We start from the raw sequence: 13,878 nt of genomic DNA on the forward strand, positions 1-13,878 counted from the left end.
TAATGGAAGAGTCGGTTAATGAATTACGTGTGTCTCTTAAGCAACGAAAAGTGGAACTACTACAGACTATTATCACTGGTAATACTCGACTCGTTCAAGAGCGCGAAGGGATGTTTGGGATCAGTCAAGTGCAATATTTTCAAGCTATGGATCTTTATGCTGATCAGTTAAGTACCAGTCGGGTGGATCCATCGATAGAAAATGTGATGGCTGCTGATGAGGCTCTTGAGGTATTTATGGGTGCCCGTGATCGGATGAAACGCATGGAAGACGGCCTGGCTATTGCTCGTGTCCGGATGAGGCGCGCGAACTCTGTTCTTTCGTCGTTCCTTTAACCTATGTTTACTGCATTACTTACTGTCTTTATCTTTCTTTTTTTTTTTACGCTTTTCTTGTCTTGGGTGTGTAGAAGTTATTTTAAGAACGTCATTACTATATAGTTTTGTGCCGTTTTGTTATCTTAATCAATGAATTCTGCTTGGTTTAGCTTGTCTATTTTATCATGTCTATTAATTCATTTTTCCGCGCATCTCATCAAGTTTTATACGGGATTTTGGTCCTTTCTTGGACTATTAGTGCACTTCATCTGAAGCCATGCACGGAGCTTAGCCCTTTCTTGGACTACTGGTGCACTTTATCTAAAGCCATGCACGGAGCCTAGCCCTTTCTTGGACTATTAGTGCACTTCATCCAAAGCTATGCACGGAGCCTAGCCCTTTCTTGGACTATTAGTGCACTTCGTCTAAAGCCATGCACGGATCCTAGCCCTTTCTTGGACTATTAGTGCACTTCATCTAAAGCCATGCACGGAGCCTAGCCCTTTCTTGGATTATTAGTGCACTTCATCTAAATCCATGCACGGAGCCTAGCCCTTTCTTGGACTATTAGTGCACTTTATCTAAAGCCATGCACGAAGCCTAGCCCTTTCTTGGACTATTGATGTGTTTAAGCATGGTAAATACTATAACTCATCATGACTCAGTTCGAATATAAGATAGATAATTTTATTATATTTTTAGCCATCCGTCGTATATTAAGTTGTTCATGCGTAGTAAGTTTTGAGCCATTTACCATTGATAGGAGTATTAATGCGGGAGCCATTCATCCTCTTTAGGTAGTAGTATCCACTTTATGCCGCCTCACTTATCATGTAAGGACCTTGCCAATTAGCAGCAAACTTTCATGCTTTCTCATTATGTTGGACGTGCGGTGCAATTTTCATCACTACATCATTCACGCTGAAGATTCGTTCTTTTACCTTCTGGTTATAGTATCTTGTTGTCTGCTGTCTGTACTTATCTGAGAGCCGCTCAGCCTTGGCCCGTCGTTCTTCTATGGTATCCAGGTGCGCAAATCGACTGACATCATCCGGAGTAGTGAGACTAGCCATGGCTACACGCGCAGATGGTATAGAAATTTCCGCTGGTAGTATTTCATCCTCTCCATACACAAGGGAATAAGGTGACGCGCCTGTAGAACTTCTTCTGGAGATACGGTATGCCCAGAGTGCAAGCGGTAACTGTTCGTGCCAGATCCTATCATGATCATATACCATTCGGCTTAATATTTTTAATAGTTTTTTGTTGGTAGCTTCAGCCTGTCCATTCCCCTGCGGGTAGTAGACAGTCGAGGTGTGGAACTTGATTCCGTATTGATCCAACAGATATATGACAGTTTGATTAACGAAAGAAGTACCAATATCTGAACGTATGATCATAGGTTCCCCGAATCGACATATGATGTGCTCTTTGATGAAAGCGGCAATTATTGCACCTGAGTAGTCTCGAAGTGGTATAGCTTCAACCTATTTGGTAGAATACTCGGTTGCGGTGACGATATACTTATGACGTCCGGACGAGGTTGGGTTTATTGGTCCAATGATGTCAAGTCCCCAACTGTGAAAATTCCATGGGGTGACGACACTGTGCAGCCAGGTGTGTGGGGCATGGATTAATGGTCTGTGACTTTGACATTGCTGACATCTTTTTATGTGTTCTGCGGTATCAAATTCCATTGTGGGCCAGTAATACCCTGCTTCATGTAGCTGCAAGAAGAGCTTCCGCATTCCCTGGTGCTCTCCATTGTGGGTTGTAGCCATGACTTGTTTCCGCCTCTTCCTGTGATAGACAACGTGATACCTTTCCTCCGAAACTCTTCCTATAAAGGATGCCTTCACTTAAGAAAAATCGATCGGACTTCCTTTGAATTTTCAATGCCTCCTGTCTATTTGACGGCAGACGCTCATGATGGATGAAATCTATGTAGGGTTGCCTCCAGTCTACTATATCCACGCTGCATATTTCTGTTTGTTGCGGGGGGTGCTTGGAAATCATCGCATTTATCTTGGACCACAGCTGCTTGAACTTCCATGTTTGGCCAATATACGCCCATCCTCTGTAACCTTCGGTATAACGGGATTCCCCCTGTATGTTCGCATGACTCCTCATGGACGTGATTCAATATTTCCTGTGCCTGTGACTTTCCTACGCACCGTGACAGAGCGCCTCCAGATGTTCGAAAGTACAATGCTCCTCGTATTAAAAAAAATTTCTTTAGTACTTTGACGGGAAACACTTGATCGTCCGCCCCTCTAGTCAGATCTTCGATATACGCTGTTCTCCAATCATCCTTTAACTCGAATGCGTCGTCCTCTTTCCATGTGCTGGGCAGTGCTCTTCTTTTTACGATTATAGTGCCCTCGTCAGATTCGTTTAATTGTATCTTAGCCGCCATTGTAGCCATTGCGTCCGCGTGTTTGTTAATGAACCTTCCTGTATGCTCCACGACGGTGCTTCCCCTTCTTGCAATCAACTCTTGGGATTCTGCTCGATATGGTGCCAGATGTGCTTCTTTTACCTGAAAGTCGCCTGATATTTGGTTTGTGACTAACTCTGAGTCTCCTTTGACATCAACGACTCCAAGATTGAGCTCCTCCGCCAATCTTAATCCGAGAATTAGCGCTTCATATTCTGCCACATTGTTGCTACATTCAAAGTCTAGCTTGAAAGCGAATGATAACAATTCTTTCTTAGGTGTTTCGAAGACTATTACTGCTCCTCCATAGGAGCCGTATGAAAACCCATCAAAGAACATTGTCCAGCGCTCCTCCTCTTTGAGTTCCGCTACCTCACCAGGTATTTCCTCATTTATCTCTGTCATACCCATTCCTGGGAACACTGCTAACAAGTACGCGAGTGCTTGCCCTCGTACTCCTTTCGCCCGCTGATATTTCAGTTCAAACTCGGATAATTGTAGCAGCCAGCGAGCTATCCTGCCGGATAATACGGGTTTTGTTGCTAAGTAGGCAATTGGATCAGCCGTGGCCACCACTATGGTTTCATGAGCGAGCAGGTACGATCATAAATTTTGCGTGGCATAGACAAGTGCTAGGCATGCTTTCTCTGCCCTTGAGTATCTGAATTCCGCGTCTCTGAACCCTCTGTTGATATAATGGATTAGGTGTAATTGGTCACTACCAAGGTCTTGAGATAATAACGCTCCAATCGCCATGTTGGTAAACGTTGTATACAAATAGAGAGGCTCGCCTTTGACAGGGGGTCGTAGGACTCTTGCACTGATCAAGCATTCCTTGATCTTCTGGAAGGCTTACTCTTGCTCCTCACCCCACTCGAACGGTTTGTTTTTCTTCAGTAATGGTGTAAACGCGCACAACAGTTGCGCCAGGCCCGGAATGAACCGTCGAACGTAAGACACTCTACCAATAAAAGTTTGCAGCTATTTTGCATTTCTCGGTGATCTCATAGTGGTTATTGCTTTGACTTTGTCTGGATCGATTTGTATTCCTTTGTCAGTAACAACAAACCCTAGAAATTTTCCGGAGGTGAAACCAAACGCGCATTTGAGAGGATTCATTTCAAATGGTATTTTCTGCATCTGTTGAAAACGTGCCTTAGATGGTTAGATGATCCGCTCGCGCTCGAGATTTTACCACCACATCATCAATGTATACTTCCATGATCTGACGCATCATGTCGTGGAAGATAGCTACCATGGCTCGTTGGTAAGTTGCGCACGCGTTCTTCAATCCAAAGGGCATGAATGTGTAAAACAAATTTCCGTATGGAGTTTGGAAAGCCGTCTTGTGCGCGTCTTCTACCGACATCTTGATTTGTTTGTATCCGCTAAATCCATCCATGAAAGAAAACATACCATATCAGCTCGTATTATTTACCATTATGTCAATGTTTGGTACTGGAAAATCATCCTTAGGACATGCTCGGTTTAGGTCTCGATAGTCGACGCAACATCAAATTTTGCCATTATTTTTCTCTACTGGGACGATGTTAGCTAACCATGTGGGGTGTTGGATTTGTCTGATGAAGTTAGCCTTCAACAACTTCTCCACTTCTTCCTTGATAACCAACTCTACCCCTTCAGAAAAGTTACGTCTCCGCTGTTGGACGGGTTGATACTCGGGAGAGACATTGAGTTTGTGTGCGATTAGGCTGCTGTCGAGGCCCGGAATCTCATCATGTGTGAACGCGAACACATCTCTATACTCGCGGAGCAGTTTAATCAATTGTGATTTTTCTTATTCTTCCAGATGTTGTTGATACGCACGCATCGGGGTTCTCCTTCTGAGCCGAGGTTTACTTCTTCTAGTCCGTCCATAGTTGTATCGGGCTTTGTCTTTTCCTCGGGTAAATCTTTTATCATTTTCTCTACCGAAATCAAGGGTTCTACTTCTTCCTGATGTGATTTCAAGTTGTTGTAGTAATAGGTTCGTTGAGACTTGTGAAAGCAATAGACTTTAGACTTATAAAACTTAAAAAAATAAAGAGAACTTATTGCAAAATTGATTCAAGATATTAAAAATAACCAAGACACTGATTCCACTATTACACATGAATGAATGTGGTAAATAACCACAAACTCTAATTATCTTTTAAGTCCCTTATTTCTTAACTCACAAATAATCAGGCAAATTCTCAAATATTAATTGTATTCCCTAAGCATAGATTATCAATTGACTAGACAAAGTATAACCTATCAGATTGAATCACAACTAATTGAGAAAATTATGCAAACAATTTAAAACTCTGCAAAAGCAGTGATTGAGTGAATTATAAATTAGAGAAAATAAAATAGTTACCAATTATTCATGCGTAAATAGCTTCCTCATTGCCGTGGTTGTGGGAGAATTAGCTCATCATCATGTTGGAAACACGCTCAAAAATCATTTTTATTGCTCAAAGGGTTTACAAATGATGAATATGGGTGAAAATGATTAAAACCGGGTTTCTAACAATTATATTTGTTACAAACCGAACTATTACAGGGAACGATAAAACCTAATTGTCGTTGTTACTATAGCAAAAACAACTGTCTCTGTGGGTCTTTTGTTCTTCGTGTTCTTGGACAACAACAGAAATGGTGACTCTCTGCAACTCCAATTTCTCGCCTCTGTGGTGTTCAAAACTCTCCCAAACTCTCCGTCACCCCCTCTATTACTCCTCAACACCTTATATAGACTCTCGTGCACAATAAATATCCTCCATAACTCCAAATAATTCTCCATTACTCGGCAGTAAAGAGAAAATAATATTCGGATATTTTCTTCCCTGAGTTAACATTTCACGCGCTGAAATGATGCATAAATACTCCAAACATGATCGTACACGCTGTAGGGTTGATTCAAAACGCTCCAGACACATATAATCTTTCCAAAACAACAAGAAATCCCGTGAACACCTCTCTCCTGAACGTGTTACCCTGTTTTCTTCTCGCGGAATATCCAGCCAAACTGGATCGAACCAAAGGCCTTTACCAATCCTGATAAGCCCAATCACGTCATCCCAAAGAATTTCAGCCGTTTAGTCTCTTTGATTCCCGTCCAAAATGCGAACCCTAAATCTGCCATAGCCTGTAAGCTTTTCCCGCCAAAACTGGATTTTGAAGACGGTGTCCCCCTAACCAAATCGGGGGTGCAAATAGCAGGAGCCCAACTGAGGTGCCCCGAATGAGGGTGCTTTTAGTACTTTTCTCCGTGGGTCCAAATAACACTTTTCGAGCAACTTTTTCCACACAAGTGTATTTTTCCAAAAACACCTACGAACACACAAAACATCAAAATCAGTACAAGAATCGAGTTCCAACAACACAGACATTGAGGAAAACCAAGACACAAAAATGTGTCTATCAAATACCCCCAAACTTATTATTTGCTAGTCCTCGAGCAAATCAAATCTACAAAATAAAATGACTACACTTAGCACGTGCAGCAAGTCGTTAAACCGCTAGGTGGCCCTAGCGGCGGAGTGTTGTCTCCGAAGGGTTTACCAGAGGTGTACCCACAAAACCTTTACTCCATACCCTAGCTATCTACGCAGAACCTTGGGAGGCACTAAAGAATCTCCTTGGTTGGCATACTCTCATTGACTACAGGAGGAAGTACCCTGATGCGAAATTCCAATTGTTGTACACGAGTTTGCACTCAGCATACTATAATTCATATATAAGTGACAGAGCTCTACTCAGATAGTTTCTAGACATCATAACCGGAGTCAACCAATCACATGGAAAGATTAAGAAGATGGTTAAATAGAAAAAATCGATGGTTTAAAGTGAACGGTGTTTCCCATATCTGTCTGAAGGCCTCTGCCAAGATGAACCTATCCTAATGAACTGAGATACCGGTCTGACTAATATCAACACAACTGGCATATACAAGGGCACCACTGTTCGATAAACCTAATTCTAGGTCAACACAACTGGCATATACAAGGGCGCCAGTGGTCGACTTTATTGAATTTATTTCGGTTGGTCTGATGGTCTGGTCTCAATTTTTTTTTTTTGTGTATCTCAATCACTCCAATTCACCTAGCAATGGTAACAACTTGAATCGTGTGCCCCACCAAATCACTTAAGAAATAAAAATAGAAGGGATTAGGATTCAACGAGATATGGCGAAACTACCATGTTTTTTTTTTAATTCTAACACCTGAGCTCTGTGCTTTTATGAATAGACTCTTTAGATGTTTCCATCTAATTAGATTTGTTCCTCAACTCCTACAACCAAGATTTTCCCATCCACTTATATTGGTTAGCGCCAACCTTAATAAGCATAAATTTCTAGGCTCTGGAGTTTATTTATTGCAACTAAAAGCTAACAAAAAGTTTCTTCCCCACCCTCAAACTTAAATCTAACATTGTCCTCAATGTTTCTAATGAAAGAGCAATACCAAAAAGTAAAGTAACATGAGGAATCAGTAAAGAGAGAAGTCGTAAAGATAGTAATTGGGTGAAGAAATAAATCAAAAACTAATATACAACATACAATCGCCTCGATGGTCAATCAAGGGTAAACAGGGTCCTCCATAGGGACCTCCTCAACATCACCTGTAGGAAAGGGCTCTAAAAAGGGTTTCAATCTCTGACCGTTAACCTTCGAAGAACTACTACCATCCGGTGTCTCGATCTCAACAGCTCCATGAGGAAAGACAATGCTAACAATAAAAGGACCCGTCCACGGAGAACGTAACTTCCCAGGGAAAAGATGCAAGCGAGTATCATACAAAAGAACTTTTTGACCTAGAGAAAATGACTTTCTTAAAATATTCTTATCACGCAAAAGTTTCATTTTGTTCTTATACTCCTTGGCATTATCGTATGCATCACTACGTATTTCTTCCGACTCATTGAGATGGAGTTTCCTATGGGATCCTGCTTTGTCGAGTGAAAAATTTAGCTGCTTAACAGCCCAATATGCTCTATGTTCTAACTGAACAGGTAAGTGACATGTCTTGCCATACACAAGTCGATAAGGTGACATTCAAATGGGGGTCTTAAACGCTGTACGGTAAGCCCATAAGGCATCTGTAAGCCTAGACGACTAGTCTTTCCGATTAGGATTAACTGTTTTCTCTAATATACGTTTTATCTCCCTATTGGAAACCTCTACTTGACCACTAGTCTTTGGATGATACGGGGTATCTACCTTATGTGTAATACCATATTTCTTCATCAAAAGCCTAAAAGGTCCATTACAAAAGTGCGACCCTCCATCACTAATTATAGCAATATTATTTTTCAAGAACTCAATCACAACCCTATGGTCATTGGTTTTACAAGCAACCGCCTCAATCCACTTAGATACATACTCTACAGCGACAAGGATGTAAAGGTTACCAAAAGAATTAGGAAACGGACCCATAAATTCAATACCCCATACATCAAAGACCTCAACAACTAAAATAGGGTTCAAGGGCATAATGTTCCTACGGGAAATGGTTCCTAATTTCTGGCAATGCTCACAAGTAACACAGTAACTATGGGAGTCTTTAAACAACGAAGGCAAATAGAATCCACACTGCAATATCTTAGCAACAGTCTTCTTAGCACTAAAGTGACCCCCACAAGCATGATCATGAAAAAAGGAAATAATACTGGACTGGTCACTCTCAGGTATACATCTCCTGATAATCTGGTCTGGAAAATACTTAAACAAATAAGGATCATCCCAAAAGAAGTGCTTCAACTCGGCTAAAAACCTAGAACAATCTTGTTTACCCCAATGTTGAGGCATTCGAACAGTAACAAGATAGTTCACTATATTTGCATACCAAGGTAATTGGGTAACAAAGAACAGTTGTTCATCAGGAAACCCATCCCTTATAGGAAGGGAATCATCAGGGGAATCAATAAATAGCCTAGACAAGTGGTCCGATACTACATTTTTTCGGCACACTTTTTTGTCTCTAATGTCTGGAGAAAACTCTTGCAACAAAAGGATCCACCTAATCAATCTAGGTTTCGTATCCTTTTTAGACTGAAGATATTTCAAAGCAGCATGATCAGTATATATTACGATCTTAGAACCTAAGAGATAGGGTCTAAACTTGTCTAAGGCAAACACAATGGCTAACAGTTCCTTCTCGGTAGTAGTATAGTTCAACTGGGCATCATTCAGAGTTTTGCTAGCATAGTAAATCACATGAAGTAATTTGTTTTCTCGCTGACCTAGCACAACACCAATAGCATAATCTGAAGCAGCACACATGATCTCAAAGGGTAGGTTCCAGTTGGGTGCCTGGACTATGGGGGCGGTAGTAAGTAAATTTTTAAGCTTCTCAAAATCCTCTAAACAAGCATCATCAAAGACAAACTTAACGTCTTTTGCAAGAAAATTGCAAAGAGGTCTAGAAATCAAGCTAAAATCCTTAATGAATCGACGGTAAAAACCTGCATGCCCTAAGAATGACCTAATATCTCTTACGGTTTTTGGGACCTGTAAAGTTTTAATAAGGTCAACTTTGGTTCTATCTACCTCTATACCCTTCGAAGATACGATATGCCCTAGAACAATTCCTGAACGAACCATGAAGGGACATTTCTCCCAATTAATCACTAAATTCTTTTCCTTACACCTAGTCAATACTAATGACAAATGATGCAAGCACTCATCGAAAGACGAACCAAACACTGAAAAATCATCCATAAAGACCTCTAAGAACCGTTCTACCATGTCAGAAAATATGCTCAGCATACAACGCTGAAAGGTCGCAGGGGCATTACATAGGCCGAAAGGCATGCGTCTATACGCAAAGGTACCAAAGGTACTGGTAAAAGTGGTTTTATCTTGGTCTTCGGGGGCTATGGAAACCTGATTATAACCGCAATATCCATCTAAAAAGCAATAATGGATACTTCCGGCTAATCTCTCTAGCATTTGGTCGATGAAGGGAAGGGTAAAGTGGTCCTTCCTAGTGACCTTGTTCAATTTCCTATAGTCAATACAGACACGCCAACCCGTGGTCATCCATGTTGGGATTAACTCATTGTTATCATTCTGGACTACAGTAATACCGGAAAAACCTGAACGGGGTTGACCCACTTACTGTCTGAAATGGGGTAGATAATTCCTGCATCTAACAACTTAAGAACCTCGGTTCGAACTACTTCTTTCGTATTAGGGTTCAGTCGACGTTGCATCTCCCTAGAAGGTTTGGTGTCACTCTCTAAATAGATATGATGCATACAATTAGTAGGACTTATACCCTTAATGTCTGCTATGGTCCAACCTAAAGCTTCCTTGTTATTCTGAAGGACGGTCACTAGCCTACTTTCCTGATTACTATCCAAGTCGTATGCTATAATCACAGGTAAAGTTTCGGATGGGCCTAAAAACACATACTTCAGGGAATCTGGTAATGGTTTAAGGTCCAACTTAGGAGGCTTTTCTAACGAAGGAACTAGCGTAGACTTAGAAACGGGTAGAGGTTTGAACTTAGGTTTCTATCCATTACTAGTGTCTATCAAAGGGGTTGAATCTAACAAAGCATTCACCTCATTAATCACATCGTCATCATCAAAATCAATCCCAAAGTGCGCTAGGCATTTCTCTAATGGATCTTCTAACAAAGTGTTTGGTAATGACTCCTCGACTAATATTCCTATCATTTTCACCTCTTCTATGCTTGAATCATCTAGTTCAGTGGGAAGCTTACGAATATTAAAAATGTTCAACTCAATAGTCATATTACCAAAAGACAAATTCATAATACCATTTCGACAATTAATGATCGCATTGGATGTAGCTAAAAACGGGCGACCTAAAATCACTGGTATTTGGTTCTATGGGTCAGGGACAGGTTGGGTATCTAGGATAACAAAATCCACTGGATAAATAAACTTGTCGACCTCAATAAGAACGTCCTCGATCACACCACGAGGAATTTTAACGGACCTATCAGCTAACTGAAGTGTCATCTGGGTAGGTTTCACCTCACCAAGTCCTAGCTTAAGGTACACATGGTATGGGAGTAAGTTCACACTGGCTCTTAAGTCAAGCAAAGCTTTATCGACATGGTATTTACCTATTGTGCAAGAAATAGTAGGGGACCCTGGGTCTTTATACTTAGGAGTAGTGGTATTCTGAATAATAGAACTCATATGACTAGCTAGGAAGGCTTTCTTCTGGACACTAAGTTTTCGCTTTCGCGTACACATATCCTTAAGAAACTTGTCATAAGAGGGAATCTGCTTAATCGCATCTAACATTGGGAGGTTGATAGTAACATGCTTAAAAACCTCCAATATATCATTAAAGTTGGACTCCCTCTTAGTTGGAACTAGCAGCTGGGGGAACGGGGATCTGGGAATAAAGCCGGGCTTAGCAGGACCCTCATTGGTCTCTTTGGAGACTCTACCAGTCTCCTCATTTTTTGGCTCAGAAGGGTGAACTACATCATGTTCACTATCAGGCATGGCAACCTTATTGTCAACTTTCTTTTCACTCCTAAGGGTTGTAATAGAATTCACATGATTGTACGATTTCTCTCCTTTAGGGTAAGGATCAGTTTGACTAGGGAACCTTCCATCTTATCTTTCACTAAGAAACTTAGCTATTTGGCCGACTTGAAGTTCTAATTTAGCAAGAGACTGGGAATTATTCTTAAAATTCTGCCTGATTTCTTCTTGAAAACCATAGTGGTTCTTTGATAACATCTCATGGTTCTTTGCTAACATAATAAGGGTTTCTTCTAAGGTGGGGATCTTTTTCTCGTTCTGAAACTGGGGTTGACCTGAAGAGTTCTTAACATAACCAAAACCTGGGGGAGGCTGAGAATTACTAGACTGTCCTTGATTCTGACCCTTACACCAAGAAAAATTAGGATGGTTTCTCCAACCAGGGTTGTAAGTCCCTGAGTATGGGTCAAACTTTTGACGGTTCTCAAACCTAGAATTGTTATAGACAACATGAGCTTGCTCTTCACTAACCTGATCTTCCCAAAACAAGTTATTGGGTTCTACTCCATAACTAGACACTTGAGAGGCTTTAAACCTATCATCAGGTTCAACAAGAGACCTATGTTTAGGATGATTCAATTCCAAAGATTCTAACCTTCTAGATAAAGCAACAAACCTAGCATCTGACCTGAAGCTTGTATCTACCACATTGGTGCTACTTCTATTGACCAAGAGTCTTTTGGGGGGGTTCAACACAAGACTCCCACTGTTGGGATTTTTTCAGCGACATCTCCTAAGAAGGTAAAAGCATCATCAACACTTTTACTAGTGAAATCACCAGCGCACATAGGCTCGACCATGACTTTGGTTGAATAGTCTAAACCATCATAAATTATATCTACGAGTTTCATCTTATCAAATCCATGGTGAGGACACTGGGATAACAGATCATTGAATCTCTCTAAAAACCTATAAAGAGACTTTCCCTCTTGTTGCACACTAGCACTAATTTTCTGCCTAACAGACGCAGTTTTATGCTTAGGGTAGAATTTCATATAGAAAGCAGCAATAAGTTCCTGCCATGTTTCAATGGATTCAGATGGTAGGTTGTTCAGCCAGGTCTTGGCTTTATCTCTCAAGGAAAAGGGAAACATCTTAAGTTTCCAGACTTCATCAGTAAGGTCTTTATTCTAATTGTCCCACAAATTTCCTCAAAGTCCCTAATATGAAAATAAGGGTTCTCATCATCTTTCCCTAAGAATATAGGGATCATCTGAAGAATACTAGGTTTTATCTCGAAATTAGCATAGTGGCTGGAAATTTAATGCACGAAGCTCGGGTGGACCTAGTTGGGAACATGTAATCTTTCAAAGTTGCCATCGCTGGCACAGATGAAGTACTAAGGGTATTTTCCTCACGAAGAGATAGATTCTCAAAACTGAAGTTTCCAAAAACAGGGCTCTCAAAAGAAGAGTCTTCGAGCTCCCCGCTTCCACAAGAAGAACTACTAGGTTTTTTACTAATCAATCGACCTAGATTATCTCTTTTCCAAACCCGTTCTCTAATTACCTCAGGAATACACTAGAAAAAAAATAAAAGAAATAAAAGAATCCTAAAGGAAGGGAGGTTCTAAGCAAACACAAAGCAGGCTGACTCCACTAAATCAAACCTAAATATTTCTAGCAAACAAAAATCATGATGGATCCACTTAGATTGTTTCTAGACCAGCTTCTATTCTTTCGAAAAGGAACTCGTTACAATCTGAGCAAACCTCTCTGGAATAAATCCGAATTAAAATAAGTTGAATAAAGACGAGGGAAGCTGCGTGGAGCTTTGATACCCAAGGCCTCACCGGCGTTACAAGGCGGCGTATTCAACTCACAGAAACCATCATGAACTTCAAAGTATGCTCAAAAGAGTAACCAATATTTTTCGAACGACTTTCCTATTAAGCTCGTTACCCTATAGGTCTCGTTCTAGTCAAAATTTTAGGCTTAGGTTCGCGCTTGGTTTCGTTTTCCTAAGGCGGGCAAGAAGAGAACGGTGATGAAATCCGAACCCTTATCTTGTATGGACAATCCTTGCCCTTTACTAGGAAATTAAAGCAGCCGTTTTCAATTCCTCAGCATATATGCAAACGAAGGAATACAGTAAACCCGCTGACAGGGGATTCGCGTGTGTTTAGATAAACTTACCTCCCGTTCAAGACGGGAGATGAACCGCTGAAGTCGACTCGGGCCACGACTCCTATGTCATGTACGAACCCGAGGGGCCGAGGCGATATCGTAATCATCGTCCTTCTCTGCAAACAATTTATATTTAAACTACCCTTCCGTAGGGTTAAAAAAATTCCCAAAGTCCAAAAATAAAGTGCAAAAGAAAAAGATAATCTAAAAAAAAATGTCTCTCTCTCTCTCTCTCTCTTTTTTTAATTAATTTTTATTCTTCTTTTCTTTCGCTCCTTTCGCTTTGCTTTTACTCCAAGTCTTAGTATTCACCAAAAGCTTTGGCAAATTTTTCTTTCGCTCCAAACTCCAAAATCTGTAAGGAAAAGACAAAAACCCAAAACCGTAAAGAAGAACAAATAAAATAAAAATGAAAAACAAATAAAAACCTAAAAAAAAATCTCTAGCCTAAAGACAGTCCCCGTCGGCGGCGCCAAAATTTGAT

At 40.7% G+C, this 13,878-nt stretch overlaps 1 protein-coding gene across 1 annotated transcript; it reads right to left on the bottom strand.

Annotated features, from left to right (window-relative positions):
• Positions 1-1,180: 1,180 nt before the first annotated feature.
• LOC113305538 lies at positions 1,181-1,717 on the bottom strand. Its single transcript, XM_026554560.1, has one exon. The coding sequence runs from the start codon at positions 1,715-1,717 to the stop codon at positions 1,181-1,183; it is 537 nt and encodes a 178-aa protein (XP_026410345.1).
• Between the last annotated feature and the right edge of the window lie 12,161 nt (positions 1,718-13,878).

This window comes from Papaver somniferum, chromosome 8, assembly GCF_003573695.1.
Source record: "Papaver somniferum cultivar HN1 chromosome 8, ASM357369v1, whole genome shotgun sequence".
In the NCBI taxonomy this organism is placed as follows: Eukaryota; Viridiplantae; Streptophyta; class Magnoliopsida; order Ranunculales; family Papaveraceae; genus Papaver; species Papaver somniferum.

What these genes read in the sequence shown, in the direction of transcription:
- LOC113305538 (XM_026554560.1), bottom strand. Translation starts at nt 1,717, where the DNA reads ATGATCATACGTTCAGATATTGGTACTTCTTTCGTTAATCAAACTGTC.